Raw genomic sequence first — 18,611 nt, 5'->3', positions numbered from 1 at the left:
ACTATCCCAGGTTGCTCCAAGCCCTGTCCAGCCTGGCCTTGGACACTTCCAGGGATCCAGGGGCAGCCACAGCTGCTCTGGGCAGCCTCTTCCCAAAATCCACAGCACATCCTCCACACATGGGAGGTTTTGTACACTTGGTGTGGATGTGTTTGCTGGAGCAGTGAATCTGAACTGATTGAAACAAAATGTGTTTAAAAAAAACCTGCCTTAAAATGAAGACCAAATCCTACCATTGTCCCTGCAAAAGCTTCTCTGTGCTGGCAGCTGTCCTGGCCTGTCTGTGCTCTCTCCCTGTGCTGCATTTCTGGACACATCTGCAGGGATCATGGACTCCACCAGCTCTGCTCTCCAGAACCACTAGCAGGGAAAGCAAAACCAGGTTGTCAACAGCCACCCAAGTGTCAACATGGATGAGACAGAGAGAGTCAAACTGGGGGCTGAGAGACTCCGGTGAGTCTCCAGGCAGTCCAGAGCTGAACACAGAAACATCCAATCGTGCAGTGCTCTCTCAAGATGTCCTTCCAGGCTCCTTGGGCAGATCCTGGCTAACCACCTTGATTTGTGGTTTCATCTGCACACCAGCCCTCCACTGCCTGCCTCTGCTGGAGCTCAGCTTGTGTGGAGTGGAGGTGAAGGCGTCCTGCTCCAAACACCTTGACCTGCAGCTCCTGGAGTTTACAGGAACAGCCCCTGCTAAATCCAGCTCGTTTTCACTGTAGGCAGTAAAAGGGCCCCGTGATGATGCTCAGTGATCACCACAGGCTTCTCCACCTTTGCCTGGCTCTCAGGAAAAGCCCCCTTCCTTGGGAACACACCTCACAGCCTAAAAACATCACAGTAACACACAGAGCACCTCCGGCCCTGCCAGGCCCTCCCTGCTCAGCCCAGCCCCTCTGCTGGGGCAATTCCCACCTAATGCAAACCCTCTCCCACTTCCCAAAGCACAAACCTGCTCTGCCAACCTCTGCAGAGTCCCCAGAGCCTCACAGAGTGGGGCAGTGACAGCTGAGCTCAGAAAGGAGCAGTGAGGGATGGGCACAGAAAGGAGCAGTGAGGGATGGGCACAGAAAGGAGCAGTGAGGGATGGGCTCAGAAAGGAGCAGTGAGGGATGGGCTCAGAAAGGAGCAGTGAGGGATGGGCTCAGTAAGGAGCAGTGAGGGATGTCTCCTGGCCCAGCACAGCCTCCCCCCATCCCCCGGGAGCTGATGGACATTCCCCAGGGCCAGGCTCAGGCCAGGGAGCATCACTGATCATTCCTGAGGGCACATCCACTCTACCCTGGCTGCCACCAGCGGGACCAGAAGTTTGCAAGGGCACACGCTGCCCTGCTCAGGGAATGCCCGATCAAACACCCTTGGGAAGAGCCCGCTGGCTCCAGCCAGGGTGCCCAGCCCCTCCTGCCCCCGCCCAAGCCATGCCCGGTCCTGTCCGAGTTCGCCTCCCGGAGCATCCCGGGCCCGAGAGCATCTGGATGCCGAGGACCGGCCGGAGCAGGGCTGTCACCCCGTGGAACTGGCCGGACCAGGACTGTCACCTAGCGGCAGCACTGCCGGGGAAGGTCGCCCGGTCCCGGAGATGCCGCCGGCTCCCGCACAAGCGGGACCTGAAGTCACACGGCAGATACACGCTGCCTGTGCCACCAGGCTCTGCATCCTCTTCTCCTGCCCTGGCTGTGCCTTCTTGTCTGCACCGCCAGCCCTGCTGTGCTGTGGGTGACTTTGGACCTCCCTCATCACTCTGGACTTGTCTGATGCTCCTGGCTGACCCTTGTCACCAGCAGCCAGCCCACCCTGCCCTCCCTGCCTGGCACCCCAGGGCTGTGCCAGGCTGGGCAGGGCACTGCCCTGCTGTTCTACTGATGCTCCTCTTGGCAGACCAGCCCACTGATAGAGTAAGATTGTGTAATTAAACTCAAATAGATTAATACGGCCACAGCTGCCCTGCAGGCTCCCCGGGCCACATGCAGCCCATCCGCTCATCACTCGGGCTGGGTTTTCCTTCCAGCAGCTCCCTCTGCTTTTCCCAGCTGGAATGCAGCAGAAAGATGTGGGAACCACGGCTCTCCCCTGTCCTGGCGTCAGCACTGCCAAAAACCAGACAGGCATCAGAGCACTGAGCAGTGGAACTCAGAACTAATTTATTTAAGAAAAAAAAACCCCAAAACTTGTCAAAAGGAGGGGGAGGCATTCGATTACAAGCTCTGGAAGCTCTTGTCAGGACAACGCCAAGGAATCAGCTTTATACAACAGAGAAAGAGAGGGGCAGCAGAGGCCATGCTCACCCCGGCCCCCAGCCCTGCCCAAGCACTCCCTGCCCAGGGACGTTCCAGCCCTCAGCCCCCTTCTCCCTCTGCCACCATGAAAGTGCAGCAGAGAGAGGGGGGACAGGGGTCCCAGACCCCCCTTCAGCTCTCAGCCTTCCCCTGCAGCCCCAAAATGTGAAGCCTCAGCGCTCATGATCCAAGTCCCTCATCCCCAGGGAGCCACGTGGTGCTGCTGGGGACAGCAAGGTAAGGGCTGTCACCACCAAGGCTCCAATACCCTCAGGTACAGCCCCAGAGGCACATCCTGGGGCAATCCCTCCCCAAGAGCCACCTGCTACAAAGGGCTGGGCCCAGACCAAGATGCAGAGGGTGCCAGGAGCATGTCCATCCTGAGGGAGAGAGAGGAGGCAGGAGGGGTGCTGCTGATCCCACCGCCCCAGAGAGATGTGGATCTCTCGTGGCACTGGAGAGGCTGCTTCCCTTCCCCCTCCACGCTGGGCATGAGGAGAACCCAGCAGGACTGGGACCCTGCAGAGAGCCCCGGGAGCCCGGCCCAGCCCCTGCTCTCAGCCAGAGCACTCCTCTCAATATATTATTATTACTATTCTTATTATTCTGTGCATCCGGGAAGGCCGAGCCCTGGTGCCTCAGCCTGCAGCTCCAGCCCTGCCACGCCTCGGGATGTCCCGCGGTGTCACTAGGGCAGCGGTTGGACAGGAACGGCTCCAGCACCCCCCTCCCTCCCCAAAGCCTGGCCCAGGCCCTCGCAGGGCCCTGCCAGGACAGTCCACACGGTCACTCCTCGCCCTCCTCCTCGTGGTGGTGGTGGTGGTGGCTGGAGGCCGGCGGCTCCTCCAGCTCCTGCTGCTGGTGGGGGTAGTGGTGGGGCGCGGGCCCCTCGTGGGGCATGTTCTCCTCGGCGTTCAGGTACACGTTGAACAGGGCTCCCTCGTGGCTCGGCTCCTTGCCACAGGCCTGGCAGCTGCAGTGCAGGATCTTCTCCACCAGCTTGTCCACCCTGGGGATCTCCTCGTTGCCTGGGCAGTCCAGTGTCACCTGGGCAGCGGGACAAGGACGCAGCGGGTCAGTGCTCGGGCTCCCGTGGTGGGAGGTGTGACTGCCCCAGATCCTGCAGATCTGGGGTGTTTTAGGGCAGATGTGATGGGTTTCTATCCACAGGAACAAACCCCCGGTTGGTCTGCAAGGTGGGAGTTCTCTGGGAGTGTCTTGTTCCAGACACTCAGGGAAAATCACAGAATCATCAAGGCTGGAAGAGACCTTCAAGCTCATCAAGTCAAACCATCAACCCACCACACTGCAGTCACCCCTAAACCACGGAATCACTGAATCAGTAAGAATGGAAAGGATCTCCATAAACATCAAGACTAACCTATGGCCCATCCCCACCTTGTCACCCAGCCCAGAACACTGACTGCCGTGTCCAGTCTTTCCTTGGGCACCTCCAAGGGACAAGGATTCCACCACCTTCTTGGGGAGTTTTTCCAAAACCTAACCACCCTTTCAGTGAGTTTTTTTGTTGTATCTAATCTGAACCTCCCTTGGTGCAACCTCAGGCCATTTCCTCTCCTCCTTTCACCTCAGACATGGCAGAAGAGCCCAACCCCCACCTCACTCCCACCTCCTTTCAGCACCGACTCCAGCACTGCTGGCACTGCAATATTGGTGAGACAGCAAAGGCCACCCACAAGAGGTGATGCCAAGCCTGGGTAGTTTGAACTAAACCCTCTCATCAAATGTGACTTGGAAGGGAGGCAGAGGGCAGTGCCAGTTCCCTGGGCTCTGGGCTTCTCTTGGACTTATGGCTCTGCCAGGATCAGAGGTGGCACGGAACTGTGAGGTCCAAGGATGACTGGCTGTGGGAGGAACTTCTGAACATAAAACACAGCCAGATCTCCCAAGGGGTGCAGGTGGACAATGGGAGCAGGCATGTGGATAAGCATAGGGACAAATAATGCAGGGAATGACAAGGGATGGTTCTGCAAATAGAGGATAATGGGTTATTCATCAGAGCTTCCAGCAGCTCCTTCCACCCAAGCACCTCAAGACACAGTACACCTGAGAGATGCCCTGGAAGGAAACTATGAGTGGGAGAAGCCCAGAGGAGGAGAAGGACTGGCCCTGAGGAGGTGTCAGAGCTGGGGCCCCATGGAGCAGCAGGATACTCACGATTTCCCACATGGACTGGGCTGGCATGCAGGAGTCGCAGTGCACCAGGGACTCTGTGGACTGGGGGAAGGTGTTGGGGACGCTGTAGCTGAAGCACTGTCCCAGACAGGCCCTGCAGAGACAGCAGGAGGAGTGGGGGCACAGGCAGAGATGTGACCTTGCCCTGAGACAGGGCCAGGACACTGTGCTTGGCTCCTTGTGCCAGCAGCAGTCCCCAGAGCCACTCCAGGGCCATCAGCTGCCTCCAGCCCTGGGCTGGGGTAGATCTGTACCTGTTCTGGATGGATTTGGACTCGCAGCCGCTGTGCCCCACGATCTGGGTGATGTTCTTGGCCTCACACCAGGCACTCTTGTCTGGGAAGAGGGCGAGCTTGTTTATGGGCGGTGGAGCGGCCAGGAGCAGCGCTGGGAACAGGGCCCCCACCACAAACCATAACATCATGGCCAGCTCTGCCAAAATCCTACACCTGCACACAGAGAGCAAAACATTAGCAGCAAAGAAAACCGGCAAAGCAGCCCATTTCTCCTACCCCCAGGAAGTTCTTGGCTGTTAGAAGCACAGGTCCATCCCCACATCCCCTCCACAGCCACTGCTGGGGTCAGGACAGCTCCCAGAGCACTGCCCGGGGAGTGGGATGTGCTTCTCTGCCTCTTTCCTCTTCCAAACCAGCTCTGCACCAGGCAGATACCTGCCTGGCTCTGTGCCTGGAACAGCAGCAGGCTTGTCCTCATTTCCCACCCAAACTGGGCTGGGAGAAGTTTGCAAACCAAAAGTGTCACCGCCACCAGTCCAGCCAGGCTGGAGAAGTCCCACAGCACAAGAATGTTTTTATTTGAGGAAGGAACAAGCTTTCCTGCTTCCTTTTCTCCCACCTGGGATGAAAGCCGGCCCTGCTGGGGCTCCTCTCCTCCTGGCAGCGTGCAGCAGATGTCGCTGCAAGGCAGCAGCACGCAGGGAAACCTCAGCCCAGAGGCTGGAAACCCGCAGGAAAGAACAATACAACATTTATTTGTACAGAGACACTCAAATTCTGCAAAGGGTTATTGCGAGGATGGGACAAGGGGGGTCCTTGTCACACGGACAGGCTGGGAGATCACTGCCCACCCCCAGAGAAATCCCCACTCTCGGAATCTGAGGTATTGATGATTCTAAGATTGTAGAAAGTCTCTGTCTGTCAGCCCCGCTGCCAAAGCAGAAGCCATAATTGGTCTGTGCTGTTTCAAGGTTGTTTATTCTGTTTATCTCTCACATGTTCTGCTGCCCTGCCGCAGCTCTGTCCTGCAGGGCAGCGTGTGGGGCTCTGCCCTCAGTGGGATGGTACAAACATTAAATACCACAAACTACCTGTGCTGGATTTACAATAACGTGCCAATATCTGTCACCTACGTTGGACAGTGTGTCCCCAGCCTGAACCAACAGAAAAATGCCAACACCACAGTGAAACATGGAGGGCATGAAGAAGGAGAAAAAGGACAAGACACACCCAATTTCTTCCATCTTGTCCCCTCTGAACCCCTAATCTAGAAATCTAAAATTTTACTTTTGCACCCGTGCCACACTTAATTATTACTTATATCAAACACTCAGAGCTGGTAATTGATCCTGTAAGATTGAAAACTCTTTTCCATGGACAGAGATCACAGCCAGTGTCTCTGGGGGCTCTGTCCAGGGGGGTTCCTGACCCCTGCCAGGGTCCCAGACCTGCCAGGGCAGCCAGAGGGAAGATCTGGATTCCCACACCCCATGAGCTTTCCCTGCTCTGCTCTCCAGCCAAGGTGCCTGAATTAACACTCCCAAGTCACTGGGGAAAGGCAGATGGAAAAGCAGCACAGAAACTGGGAAGTTTTTTCCTGTGTGGGGTTTGGATGGAGTCATGGTGAAAGGCGTTTATATTTCCTAAAATATTTGTTAGAACCACGTTATTTGTTATTTCCTTCTATTTATTTATCCAGACGACGATCCACAGCCCACACTGGAAAGATTCCTGTTGATTCCCATGGCTCCTGGGCCCAGCCCTCTAACACTTGCTGGGAAAGAGAGGAAAAGTGCCCTGTTCCTCCAGAGCCCTCATCCACACCATCTGGGCTGCAGGACCATCAGATTTAGCTAAATTATTGAGAAGACCTCCTAAGCACTCAGGGATTTTAAGGTGGTTATGGGATTTTGCCCTGTTATCCCTCCACTGAGCTCAAGCTCCTGGATCTGAATCAGGAGACAGACCAGAAGGATTCTTCCCTGTCTTCCATCCCATGGCACACAGAAAAGAGCAGCCTCATTCACAGGATCTCTGGAGGAATCTTGTGGGGTCTCTGCTAAATTTCCTCATTTTCTGGTGATACAAGAACCACAGGAATATAATGCAGCAACACCTGCAAAGCCTTGGCTTCGTAATCCTCCCAGCACTTGTGGGATGTGGATCCCCTGGCTCCCTGCTGGGAATACCTGACAAAGGAGACCTTGCAGGTGTTGGCTGGAGATAAGCAGAGGGTTTTAACTCCTGAGTATGCCCTGCCACTAATGAGAGCTGTGGGGTTAAATACATCTGTCCTGAAGAGGACTCTCGTGCCTGAGGGGTTTTTTCCATTTCAGTGGGGGAATTCTGCAATTTCTGAAGGATGAACGTGGCTGAGTTGCACACACAGACTCACACACACTTGGTTTGCTTTCCGAAACAAGCATCACTCATTCCTCAAATGCCAGCAGCTCTGTGCTGAGGAATCCCGCTCCCAAAGGCAAGTCCCAGATCAGAGCTGGGATGTGACCCGAAGAGCAATCACAATCCCCCAGGGAACAGCCCAAATTCCTCTGGAGTCAGCACACAAGTTCACTTCCACATGCCCCATTAGAGAGAAATTTCCTTCTTTCCTAAGAAAGGTGGGGTTTTTCCAGGTTTCTGTGCATCTCTACCCAGCTACAAAGAGGCAGAATTCCTTTCTGTGCTGACAGGTCCTGTTTCCTGGGGTCTGCCTCCTGGAGGGAGGTGTTCCATGGGGGTGTTTGTGCTGCTCAGAGCAGACCCACTGCCAGAGGCACGAGGGATCTTCTCCCGAGGAAGATGAGTGGGGCTGTGCTCGGCTAAGGCAGGACCTGGCCTGGATTCAGGAAAGCACTTAAGCGTGTGCTGAAGCCTTCTCCTTTCCTGAGCAGGGGTGGGTTTGTAACCAGGGCCCCCACGGCCGCCATCCCCTGTGCAAGGGGTGGTGGGAGAGTGGGGAAATGGGGAATTCCCAGCAGGGGAAGCAGGATCCCCCTTGGAGCTGGAATAGTTCCAGTGCCCCATTCCTCAGGGCCCTGGCCCCAGCACTGCTCTCCCCCGCTGACCTGCAGCCTTGAGCACACACATCCCAGCACATGGTGTTTTCCTTCTCCCAGGAATGTCCTGGAACCCGCAGGGCTACTTTTCTAGTAAGTAACGAGGTTGATGCCAGTGCCTAGGAAAACATCTGATGCAGCTGAGTTTGGGAGGGAGCCGGGGCTGGGAGCAGCGTGTCCAGAGCTCAGAGCAGTCATGCGAACAGAGCTGCCACCAACACCATCCATGGGACAGCAGCCACAGCCACGGAGACAAAAGCACCGTGTTCCTGCTCCCCCCGCCCGGGAAGGGAAGGGAAAAAGGAAGACGAGGCACCCGAGCAGGTTTGCAAAAATTAAATAAAGGCACTGAGCACATTCCTCCGTGACAAGCTAAATTACACGTTGCAGCCCGAAAGGAACAAGCGTGTTCCCCGGCTGACCCGGCGGAGCAGCCGCTTCCCGGCACACAGGGGCTTCTTTCTCTCCCCCGAACCGAGGCACATTTTTTTATCCCGCTAGTCAAAGCTCTTCAAGCAGAAAGTTCAGCTCAGTTCCGGCAGAGCCAGCGGCCCGTGAGGGTCTCCCCCCGCTCCCTCTGCAGGGAGCCGCTTCCTCGCCATCCCTCCGGCCTTTGGGAAAGAAATGACTCAGCCCTGAAGCTGGCACATCCCTGCTCCCGACACAAACAACTCAGCTGCAGCCTGTGCTGAGCTCCGGAGCCCTTTTCCAGCCCTTTTCCAGCCCTTTTCCAGCCCCTTTCCAGCTCTCTTCCAGCCCCTTTCCAGCCCTTTTCCAGCCCTTTTCCAGCCCCTTTCCAGCTCTCTTCCAGCCCTTTTCCAGCCCTTTTCCAGCCACTTTCCAACCCTCTTCCAACCCTCTTCCAGCCCTTTTCCAGCCCCTTTCCAACCCTCTTCCAGCCCTTTTCCAGCCCCTTTCCAGCTCTCTTCCAGCCCTTTTCCAGCCCTTTTCTAGCCCTTTCCAGCCCTCTCCAGCCCTTTTCCAGCCCCTTTCCAGCTCTCTTCCAGACCTTTTCCAGCCCCTTTCCAGCCCCTTTCCAGCCCTTTTCCAGCCCCTTTCCAGCTCTCTTCCAGCCCTTTTCCAGCCCCTTTCCAGCTCTCTTCCAGCCCTTTTCCAGCCCTTTTCCAGCCCTTTTCTAGCCCTTTCCAGCCCTCTCCAGCCCTTTTCCAGCCCCTTTCCAGCTCTCTTCCAGACCTTTTCCAGCCCCTTTCCAGCCCCTTTCCAGCCCTTTTCCAGCCCCTTTCCAGCTCTCTTCCAGCCCTTTTCCAGCCCCTTTCCAGCTCTCTTCCAGCCCTTTTCCAGCCCCTTTCCAGCCCTTTTCCAGCCCTTTTCCAGCCCCTTTCCAGCCCTTTTCCAGCCCTTTTCCAGCCCTTTTCCAGCTCTCTTCCAGCCCTTTTCCAGCCCTTTTCCAGCCCCTTTCCAGCCCTTTTCCAGCCCTTTTCCAGCCCCTTTCCAGCCCTTTTCCAGCCCTTTTCCAGCCCCTTTCCAGCCCTTTTCCAGCCTCTTTCCAGCCCCTTTCCAGCCCTTTTCCAGCCCTTTTCCAGCCCTTTTCCAGCCCCTTTCCAGCTCTCTTCCAGCCCTTTTCCAGCCCCTTTCCAGCTCTTTTCCAGCCCTTTTCCAGCCCCTTTCCAGCCCTTTTCCAGCCCCTTTCCAGCCCCTTTCCAGCCCTTTTCCAGCCCTTTTCCAGCCCCTTTCCAGCTCTCTTACAGCCCTTTTCCAGCCCTTTTCCAGCCCTTTTCCAGCCCCTTTCCAGCTCTCTTCCAGCCCTTTTCCAGCCCTTTTCCAGCCCCTTTCCAGCCCCTTTCCAACCCTTTCCAACCCTTTTCCAGCCCTTTTCCAGCCCTTTTCCAGCCCCTTTCCAGCCCTTTTCCAGCCCTTTCCAGCCCTTTTCCAGCCTTTTCCAGCCCCTTTCCAGCCCTTTTCCAGCCTCTTTCCAGCCTTTTCCAGCCCTTTTCTAGCCCTTTTTCCAGCCTTTTCCAGACCTTTTCTAGCCCTTTTCCAGCCCTTTCCAGACCTTTTCTATCCCTTTTCCAGCCCTTTCCAGCCCTTTTCCAGCCCTTTTCCAGCCCTTTTCCAGCCCATTTCCAGCCTTTTCCAGCCCTCTTCCAGCCCTTTTCCAGCCCCTTTCCAGCCCCTTTCCAGCTCTCTTCCAGCCCTTTTCCATCCCCTTTCCAGCCCTCTTCCAGCCCTTTTCCAGCCCCTTTCCAGCCCCTTTCCAGCTCTCTTCCAGCCCTTTTCCATCCCCTTTCCAGCCCTCTTCCAGCCCCTTTCCAGCCACTTTCCAGCTCTCTTCCAGCCCTTTTCCAGCCCTTTTCCAGCCCCTTTCCAGCCCTTTTCCAGCCCGTGCCCGAGGAGCTGAGGGGCAGCCAGATCCAGGGTACCACCCCGGGGTTCGACAGCTCAGCTTCCCGGCGTGGAGACCTCCTGGTACCACCTCAGATGTTTTGTGCACCTAGAAGAGCTCCTTCCTCCCATCCCAGCAATCCCAGCGCTCTCAGGAGTCCCTCCAGCAGGATAACACCAGCGCCTGGGAGCAGCTGGGGAAATCTCCATCATTCCATAGGCCGGAGGACAATCACTGGAATTACCTCGGAGGCCACGTTCCCACCATCCAGCCCACAGCTGTTCCCAGACATTTGGAAACCAAACACTTCTGGAGGAAAATAAAACAGATCTAATCAGTTTTACCCTCTTTTTCCAGCGGGAAGTTTACACCATAACACAAGACAAGTTTGCAGGTGGACATGGGGAATGTTTCACAAGTCGTTTAATGGATTTATAGGTATTCTTCTTATCCAGGATCTTGTAATTCTGCCAAATACAGAGAACCACAAACACAGGTAGGCTGTGCTCACGGCCACACACGAGGCACCACAGAGAGGGAAGAGCCCCCAAAGCTTTACAGACATCACTGGGCCAAGGCTCCCAGCATGTGAACACAGCATGGAAACAGGGCCCACTCCGTGCTGTGGAGTGGTCTGATCCCCACCCAGGGATCTGGGATCCCTGATCCCCACCCAGGGATCCCTGATCCCCACCCAAGGGTCTGGGATCCCTGATCCCCACCCAGGATCCCTGGTTCCCACCCAGGAATGCCTGATCCCCACCCAGTGATCCCTGATCCCCACCCAGGGATCCGGGCCCCTCTGTGACACACGAATTCTCAGCAGGGATGGACAGGGGAAGGTTTCAGCTCCTGCTCTGGGCCAGAACTGGGATCCCCTGGCCTGTCCTGGCCCCTGGATGTGGGGCTGTCCCTCCTGGGGAAGGTCTCAGCTCCTGCTCTGGGCCAGAACTGGGATCCCCTGCCCTGTCCTGGCCCCTGGATGTGGGGCTGTCCCTCCTGGGGAAGGTCTCAGCTCCTGCTCTGGGCCAGAACTGGGATCCCCTGGCCTGTCCTGGCCCCTGGACACGGGGCTGTCCCTCCTGATGCAGCCAGCTCCCCACGCCCTGGCTGGGCTGAGGCACCAGCAGTGACCCCAGGCTGGCGTGGGACAGGAGCCACAGCACTTTGTGCCACTGGTGCTTTGTGCTCTTTGACAAGAGCTGCCACACGGAGCACAGAGGGCCCAAAGATGCTCTGTGCCTCAGTTTCCCTGGTTGCAAGTGAGCTGCTGGTGCAGGAGCGTGGGAAGCACAGGGAGGTGTTTGGAGAGCCCGACTCCCCTGGAGAGAGGAGCTCCCCGAGCAGGAGGGAGGGCTGGCTGCCCTCAGCCCACATTCCTCGCTGGAAAGGGCTGGGGAGGCCCAGGGCAGGTGGGAGCCAGGTGGGGACAGCGTGGGGGGGAGTCACACCAGGACATGGGCTGGGAGCTCTGCAGGGACTGCTGTGGGATCACTCCTGCCTGTGCAGGTGGCCAGCAGAGATCTCCCTGCAGGAAATGCTACAAGGAACGTTATTATTGAGGCACCCAAAAGGATGCAAAGCCAGAGTGAAGTGTCTGCCTGGTGGAAAATGGAAAGAAACGTCCCAGGAAGACCCAGGGCACGGCTCTCCTCAGGCAAAGGATTAGGTCTGAACTTCTCAACACCACTGGGGACTGGCTGTTAGAAACTGAACTCAAACAATATTTGCTTACATGGAACAAAACAATTTATAAGCCAGCTTATAAGTTATAATTTCCTCTATTATTAAGAGGAAAAGCTTAAATCTCAACTGCAAAAAAATTGAGAAGTCACTGTGTATTGAAAAACATCTATCAAAACAACAGATGTTATTTATTACCTGTTCTTATTAAATACTTCCCCCTTTTTGAAATTTGCATTTAGCTAAAACTTTACAATTTTGTACTGTAGTGACTGTAACAGACCAAAAGAATCTGAGGTACGATATGGGCAGGGGAAGAGGGAAGAGAACTCTGCACTGAGAATGTCTGGAGGTAATTCTTCAGGACAGCGGGACACAAGAGTGCTTAACTGAGCACAGAAATCTCTCCTGAGCTCAGAGCTCCAGTCTTGCTTCACTGAGCTGCAAAATCTGGGGAGAAATTACAAAAAAATAAACAGGGAACTACCACAGGAAGACATTTGATATTTAACAACCACAAGAATCCCTCCTAAGAACTGTTGGATAGTGGAGCAAAAGCTGTGTCGTTTCTCACTGCGGACCTGGCTGTGTCTGCTCCTTTCAGAAGCAGATGTTAGAGCTTCCCTTTCTGTAACAGATTAATTTCCACTCAAGCATGGTTGGGCAAATTGCAGAAATAAAGCAGAAATAAAGAAAAGCAGTGCAGCATTTTTAAAACTTTCTGCCCTTCCCACATTGGCCAGAATGTGAAAAGGTGTTGGTACATTGGGAGTTTTAATCTGGCTTCTCAACCATGCACTGAGCACTTGGGAAAGTCATTCTTTGCAGCTGGAAAAATAAAAAAATCCAAGATGCTTTGCCTACAAAAGGACTTGGGCTTAGGATGGGGTCCTGAAGGGGCTCTGCTGGAAAATGGACCCACTAATAGCCTGTAGAAGAGGTAAGAGTCATATAAACAGTTTCTGGTCATTTATTTCAATTGCTCGATTTCTTCAGCATTAAGAACAATCACAGGCAGGAAAATGCATCAGCCTAAAGCTCAGGAGCACATCCTGGCCCCACACCTCCACTGCCCCTCTCCTGAAGCACCTGGGGCTCTGCAGACCCCAAGAGCAGCTGGAGGAGCGGGATGGGAGCAAGGATCAGCTTTGTGGGAACTGGAAAACCAGCCTGGGACTGGATCAGCTTTGTGGGGAGGTGAAAAACCAGCCTGGGACCGGGTTGGCTTTGTGGGAGCTGGAAAACCAACCTGGGACCAGGTCAGCTTTGTGAGGAGCTGGAAAACCAGCCTGGGACTGGATCAGCTTTGTGGGAGCTGGAAAACCAGCCTGGGACTGGATCAGCTTTGTGGGGAGCTGGAAAACCAGCCTGGGACTGGATCAGCTGTGTGGGAGCTGGAAAACCAGCCTGGGAGCAGATCAGCTTTGTGGGAGCTGGAAAACCAGCCTGGGACTGGATCAGCTGTGTGAGGAGCTGGAAAACCAGCCTGGGACTGGATCAGCTTTGTGGGAGCTGGAAAACCAGCCTGGGACTGGATCAGTTGTGTGGGAGCTGGAAAACCAGCCTGGGACTGGATCAGTTGTGTGGGAGCTGGAAAACCAGCCTGGGACAGGATCAGCTTTGTGGGAGCTGGAAAACCAGCCTGGGAGCGGATCAGCTTTGTGGGAGCTGGAAAACCAGCCTGGGACTGGATCAGCTGGAAAACCAGCCTGGGACCAGATCAGCTTTGTGGGAGCTGGAAAACCAGCCTGGGGCCGGGCTCCAGCAGCGGCTCTGGGGAGCAGTGGGCTGGGGAGCCCCAGCTCGCTGGGCAGAGGGTCCAGGCTCTGCCCAAGCCCTGCCCGGGCCAGGACCGGTCTGGAGCCGTGCCTGGAGCACTCCCAGCCGGGTCGGCCCCGGTGCAGCTGATCAAGCACCGGGAGCTCCCCAGCACAGCTGGAGCAGCGTTCCAGCCCCAGGCTCGCTCACATGCCCGGACCTGAGCGGGGCTCGGCTGCCTCTGCTTTTCCCTGGAGCTGGTGTTTCCCACCCAGCCGCGGAGCCCAGAGACAGCCTGGGGCCGAGGGGCGTGCAGGAGGGGGTGGGTGTCCCGCAGCCCCTCGGAAAATCCCATGGATAGCAGGGATTGCTGTTCTCTCCAGCGCTGCCCCTGAGCCCTGCAGCAGCAGTTTCCCACCCAGCGTGGGCAGGGGTGTTGCATTTCAGACTAGCAAAAGTTTAGTAGAAGTAGTTTGGCTAAGGCTTAGAATTCTTAGTAGGCCATAGGCTGTGTGTTGTTAGAAACAGTTGTTAGGTAAGGGCAGTACGGAATACTGGCGAGGTAGGAACTTATCTCAGAATACATTCCAAGAGTAGGCTGTGGTAGAACATGTCATTATTCACAATATGGATAGGTAGATCTTGGGGGAATACATTGTTTTTACCTAACAGAGTGAAGAGAAGTAATGATCATAAAAAATCTTCAATTTAAACAAGGATTAATTTGTAAATACATGATTGTTGGAGTGTAACGTCGACAGATATGTGTTGAATTAAGCAACCGTTGATATAGACTCTATATAAACGCAATGATTTGTTAGCTCGGGGGGCTCTGACTTTGGACATTAGTCCTCAGGCTCCCAGGGCCCTCAATAAAGCACCGCATAAAACGACTTTGGTTGTTTTGTGTTCTCTTTACGGGCAACAGGGGGGCTCCTCCAGCACAGAACCGCCGTGGGGAGCCCGAGCAGCCCCCGGCCCAGAGCACCGGGCTCGGTCCCGCGGCTGTTCCCCTGGGCAGGCACCGGGCAGGCACCGGGTACTTCCCCGGGCAGGCACCGGGCAGACACCGGGCAGGCACCAGGCAGGCACCGGGCAGGCACCGGGTACTTCCCCGGGCAGGCACCGGGCAGACACCGGGCAGGCACCAGGCAGGCACCGGGCAGGCACCGGGTACTTCCCCGGGCAGGCACCGGGCAGACACCGGGCAGGCACCGGGCAGGCACCGGGCAGGCACCAGGCAGGCACCGGGCAGGCACCGGGCAGGCACAGGGCAGGCACAGGGCACTGCCCCGGGCAGGCACCGGGCAGGCACCGGGCACTGCCCCGGGCAGGCACCGGGCAGACACCGGGCAGGCACCGGGCAGGCACCAGGCACTGCCCCGGGACAGCTTCACCCCGCAGCGCCGCTCCGCTTTCCCTCAGTGAGGTAAACTGGGACCGGCTCCTCCAAATGACTCCACTGGTGCAAATGAGATCAGAATCTGGCACCGCTCGCCTCCCTCAAAACAAGCCTAACTGGAACCAGATAAAACCAGTTCCAGTGCAGAGTGGCCACCGGGATGATGATTTTTTAATTCCTGCAGGCAGCGAGGGGAGCTGTCTCGGATGCCAACCACGCTGGCTTTCGCCTGCCTCGGTCATTCATTACCAAACTTGCATAAAAACCCAGCGCAGCGGGGTTGCGCCTGCAGGATCAGGTTCCCAGCTGCTGGGGCAAGAAGGGGAAAGAGGAAAGGAGAAAAGAGCTTGTGGATGGAACTCTGGGTCTTTCAGGATCCTTCCCGCTGTCTCCCTCTCCCTTCGTACCCATTCAGGCCATATCTTGGTCACAGCAGCAGAAATTCACTGACCTGATGTGGTTTTGCACTCTTTTACTCTCTGCTTCACACCACACGAGCCTCCTCAGTTCTGATGGCACTGGTTTTTTCCAGTGTCTGTGTTATTTACCCATGGCACTGGCCAAAGAAGAAAAACTCACGGAGTGCAAGGCCAGAGGGGTTTGCAGGTAATGTAACAGCCCACGGCCCAGCTGGTATTTTCAGTGGCTACCAGGGCTGACCTCACACTCGACATTTAGACCATTTCTGCTAAAAATGCAGGATTGGGCCCACAAAGAAATCCCACTGTGACCCGAACAGCACTCCCTTCACCCCTCTGGACAGGCTGCCTGGGCTCTGTGTCAGAGAAGAAGGAGGCTTAAACCACCTCTAAGAGTGACTGGAGCAAGGGCTCCATGCTGACGCCGTTCCCAAGGCTCAGCTCCACAGAGCTGCAATCCTGAGGGAATGGGGCAGCAGCCCAGCCCAGCTCCACAACTGCTGTGCTGGGTGCTGGGCTGTTCCCTTCCCACCCTCGGTGCTAATTTATGTCCAGGAAAGCCCCGGCCCCCACGGCCCTCCCTCCCTAAACAGCACTGCACAAGAAACAAAGGTCTGGAGAACAGCAGGCACAGCGCTGCCAGGGCTAACAGAGGACAGACCACCCCTCACTCTCACTCCTGAACTCCCCCAGAAGGACAATTTTATCAGCTGTTCAGGGTTTAAGAGTCTGATTTGAGCGGGTGTGAAGTTTGCCCTCAGCCATGCTGGACCCCTGTTACTGCACTCCTTGCTTTGGCACAGGGGATCTCCGAGCCCGTGCAGCCACAGAGGAGGGTGGGTTTTTCCAGCACTACAAAACAAAAAGAGCAGGAGCAAGGCCCAAGGACGGAGCAAGAACCTGGCTCTGCCTGCCCCGTGGTCGGATATGGGATCTGGCAGAGGAACTGCTGAAACTTTACCGGGACCAGCGCGGAGTTTGGGCAGCAATAACGTCCCAGGAGTTTCCTCTGCTCCTCGGGCAGGCTTCCCGTGGCTGCACCAGCTCAATCCACCCTCGGCAGTGCCAGCGCATGCCGCAAGCAAAGCCACTCCAACACGGGCAGCTCTTCAAGGCTCCTCGAAAAGCACCTTGGCTCAGGGCCCATCCTGCACCTCCAGAGCACCCAAATTCCCTCCAGCTCCAGTAAAACACTCCTTGCTCCGGAAAGACGAGTGGGCACTCGGGAAGATTTTGCTCGTTTGCCCTTTTTGTGAGACCGCAAACTCCCCGGGCTGGAATTCAGCACTGGGAGGTCACGCCAAGAGCCCGGATTCTTCTCAGGGCTGTTTGCAAACACTTGGGATTTTCATACTGAAGGCAAATTCCATTTCCCATCCTGCGGTTTGCAAATTTGAGGCGAGCAGCCTTTTACGAGATGGGAGACTGCCTTCAAAAGGCAGAAGTGCCCAGTGCATGCAGCTGATTTTTGGCTGGTTGGACATTGCAAAGAAGGCACTGAGTTCTTCAGCTAAAAATACAAGGGAAAATCTGTGTCCCTCCGTATCACTAGGACTTTTCCCACTTGTTTCAGCAGGGTTCAGATTTTTCCCAAAAAAACCCACATGGAAAAGCTACTGAGTCCTAAATCCACAAACATTTCACACAGCCTGAATTTTTAATTTGATGGGGTTAATCCTATATGTAAAAATTGTGGAGTAGAGTGGAGTGGAGCAGAATTTGCTGGTGCCCTCGTAAGAGAAATGTTAGTAGGCAATAAGGGATTGTCCAGATCAACTTTAATGCAGCCTGAAAGCGAGCTAAAGCATGTTCTGTTCCTGAAACACCTACCAGAGAAAAAGAGAAATCCCCACTGATCTTAAAATGCAGAGACTATTGTACGGAACAAATAAAAATTGCTGCAAATACTGAGACAAATTGAAATGCTATGTTAGGGTTCAAAAAACAGGTAGGAATATATTGGCTATAAGCTTTACAGTAAATGCCTAAAGTATTTCCATGAAACAAGGATGTAAATTAATCCCCGGGATGAACTTTTCAAGGAACAAAAGTTTACTGCTTTGCCATCGGGAAAACTTCTTTTATGAACGTTCAACTACGCTGCGTCCGCTGGTGGTGCGGTTAATCGATACTGAGCGTTCCCGTTCTTCTCTCGGCACTTTTGTTTCAAACCCGGACAGGGATGGGAAGGAGGGAAGGAGGGAAGGAGGGAAGGAGGGAAGGAGGGAAGGAGGGAAGGAGGGAAGGAGGGAAGGACTCTGTACCACAGATGTGCGACCGGCACAGCGCGGCTCCCCGGCTCGCAGGCTTTTATTCTACTCGAGCTACAGCGGCGGTGGAAACAGTTTAACGATCGCACAGCAGATCCCCCCAAGTCCGCCTCATCTGCAACCGATTTCTGCCCGTGGCAACATCCTCATCCTCCCGGCCATCCATCACCGGCGGGGGTGGGGGGGGAAGAGAAGAGGGAGGAAGAGACGGAAAATGTGGTGCGGGGCACAAGCAGCAGGTTGGGGGCGGGGGGCACACAAAGCCAAGGCACTCACCAGCCAGGCGACGGCGGGCGCATCCCATGGGCTCCGGGGCCCGGCGGTGCCCGGCGGCTGCCGCATCCCCGGCGCGGCGGGGCGGCCCCGGAGGAGGCGCGGGGCGGGCGGGCGCTGCCGCCTCCTCCCCCCGGTGCCGAGCTCCGGGCGGTGCCGCCGGCCCCGCCGCTCGCGATTGCACAACCGGGCTGGGAGGGAGAGGAGGGGAGAGGAGAGGAGAGGAGGGAGGGACGGGAGGAGGGAGCGGCGCCCGCCCAGAGCCCCGCCGAGAGGAGAGCCGCAGCCCCCGGAGCCCCCCGGAGCCCCCCGGAGCCCCCCGGAGCCGGGCACGGAGCTCACCCACCGGCCTGGGTTCGAGCTAACGGGGAGAGCCCGCTGCAAACGCCCGGGCACAAAGCGAGGCGGCTCTGCCGGCCAGGAGAGCCGAAGGGAATGGCCCAGCACTTGCTCCTGCGGTGGCATGAACGGTCTGCATTGGGCTCACCGAACGCCAACAACTCTTATTTAAACATAATCCGTGATAGAGACTCCGTGGGGCAGAGTCCTGCCTGCAGAAAAGACTTCGGGATAGTTCTCCGGCACTAGAGACGACGGTTTTCCTTTTTGCCTTTCCTTTATTTCCCCTTCCCTTTATTTCCCCTTCCCCTTTCTCCTATTTTTCTCTTTTTTCTTCCCCTCTTTCCCTTTCCCAT

General features: G+C 56.0%; 1 protein-coding gene across 2 annotated transcripts; it reads right to left on the bottom strand.

The window, feature by feature from the left end:
- Window positions 1-2,117: 2,117 nt before the first annotated feature.
- NBL1 (NBL1, DAN family BMP antagonist) lies at window positions 2,118-18,084 on the bottom strand. 2 transcript variants are annotated; one of them, XM_041720402.2, is made up of 5 exons: window positions 17,920-18,084; window positions 10,356-10,420; window positions 4,727-4,921; window positions 4,455-4,566; window positions 2,118-3,323 (listed from the first exon to the last, which is right to left on the bottom strand). In XM_041720402.2, the coding sequence occupies exons 1-5, from the start codon at window positions 17,983-17,985 to the stop codon at window positions 3,063-3,065; spliced, it is 699 nt and encodes a 232-aa protein (XP_041576336.2). In that variant the 5' UTR covers window positions 17,986-18,084; the 3' UTR covers window positions 2,118-3,062. The 2 variants fall into 2 exon arrangements, with proteins under 2 accessions (XP_041576336.2, XP_030145141.1); XM_030289281.4 differs by lacking the exon at window positions 10,356-10,420 and having other exon boundaries at window positions 17,920-18,073.
- Window positions 18,085-18,611: the final 527 nt, after the last annotated feature.

The sequence above is a fragment of the Taeniopygia guttata genome, chromosome 21 (genome assembly GCF_048771995.1).
Source record: "Taeniopygia guttata chromosome 21, bTaeGut7.mat, whole genome shotgun sequence".
NCBI classification, from domain to species: domain Eukaryota; kingdom Metazoa; phylum Chordata; class Aves; order Passeriformes; family Estrildidae; genus Taeniopygia; species Taeniopygia guttata.
Note: the sequence above shows the minus strand (reverse complement) of the source record. Positions and strands in the feature narration are given on the sequence as shown.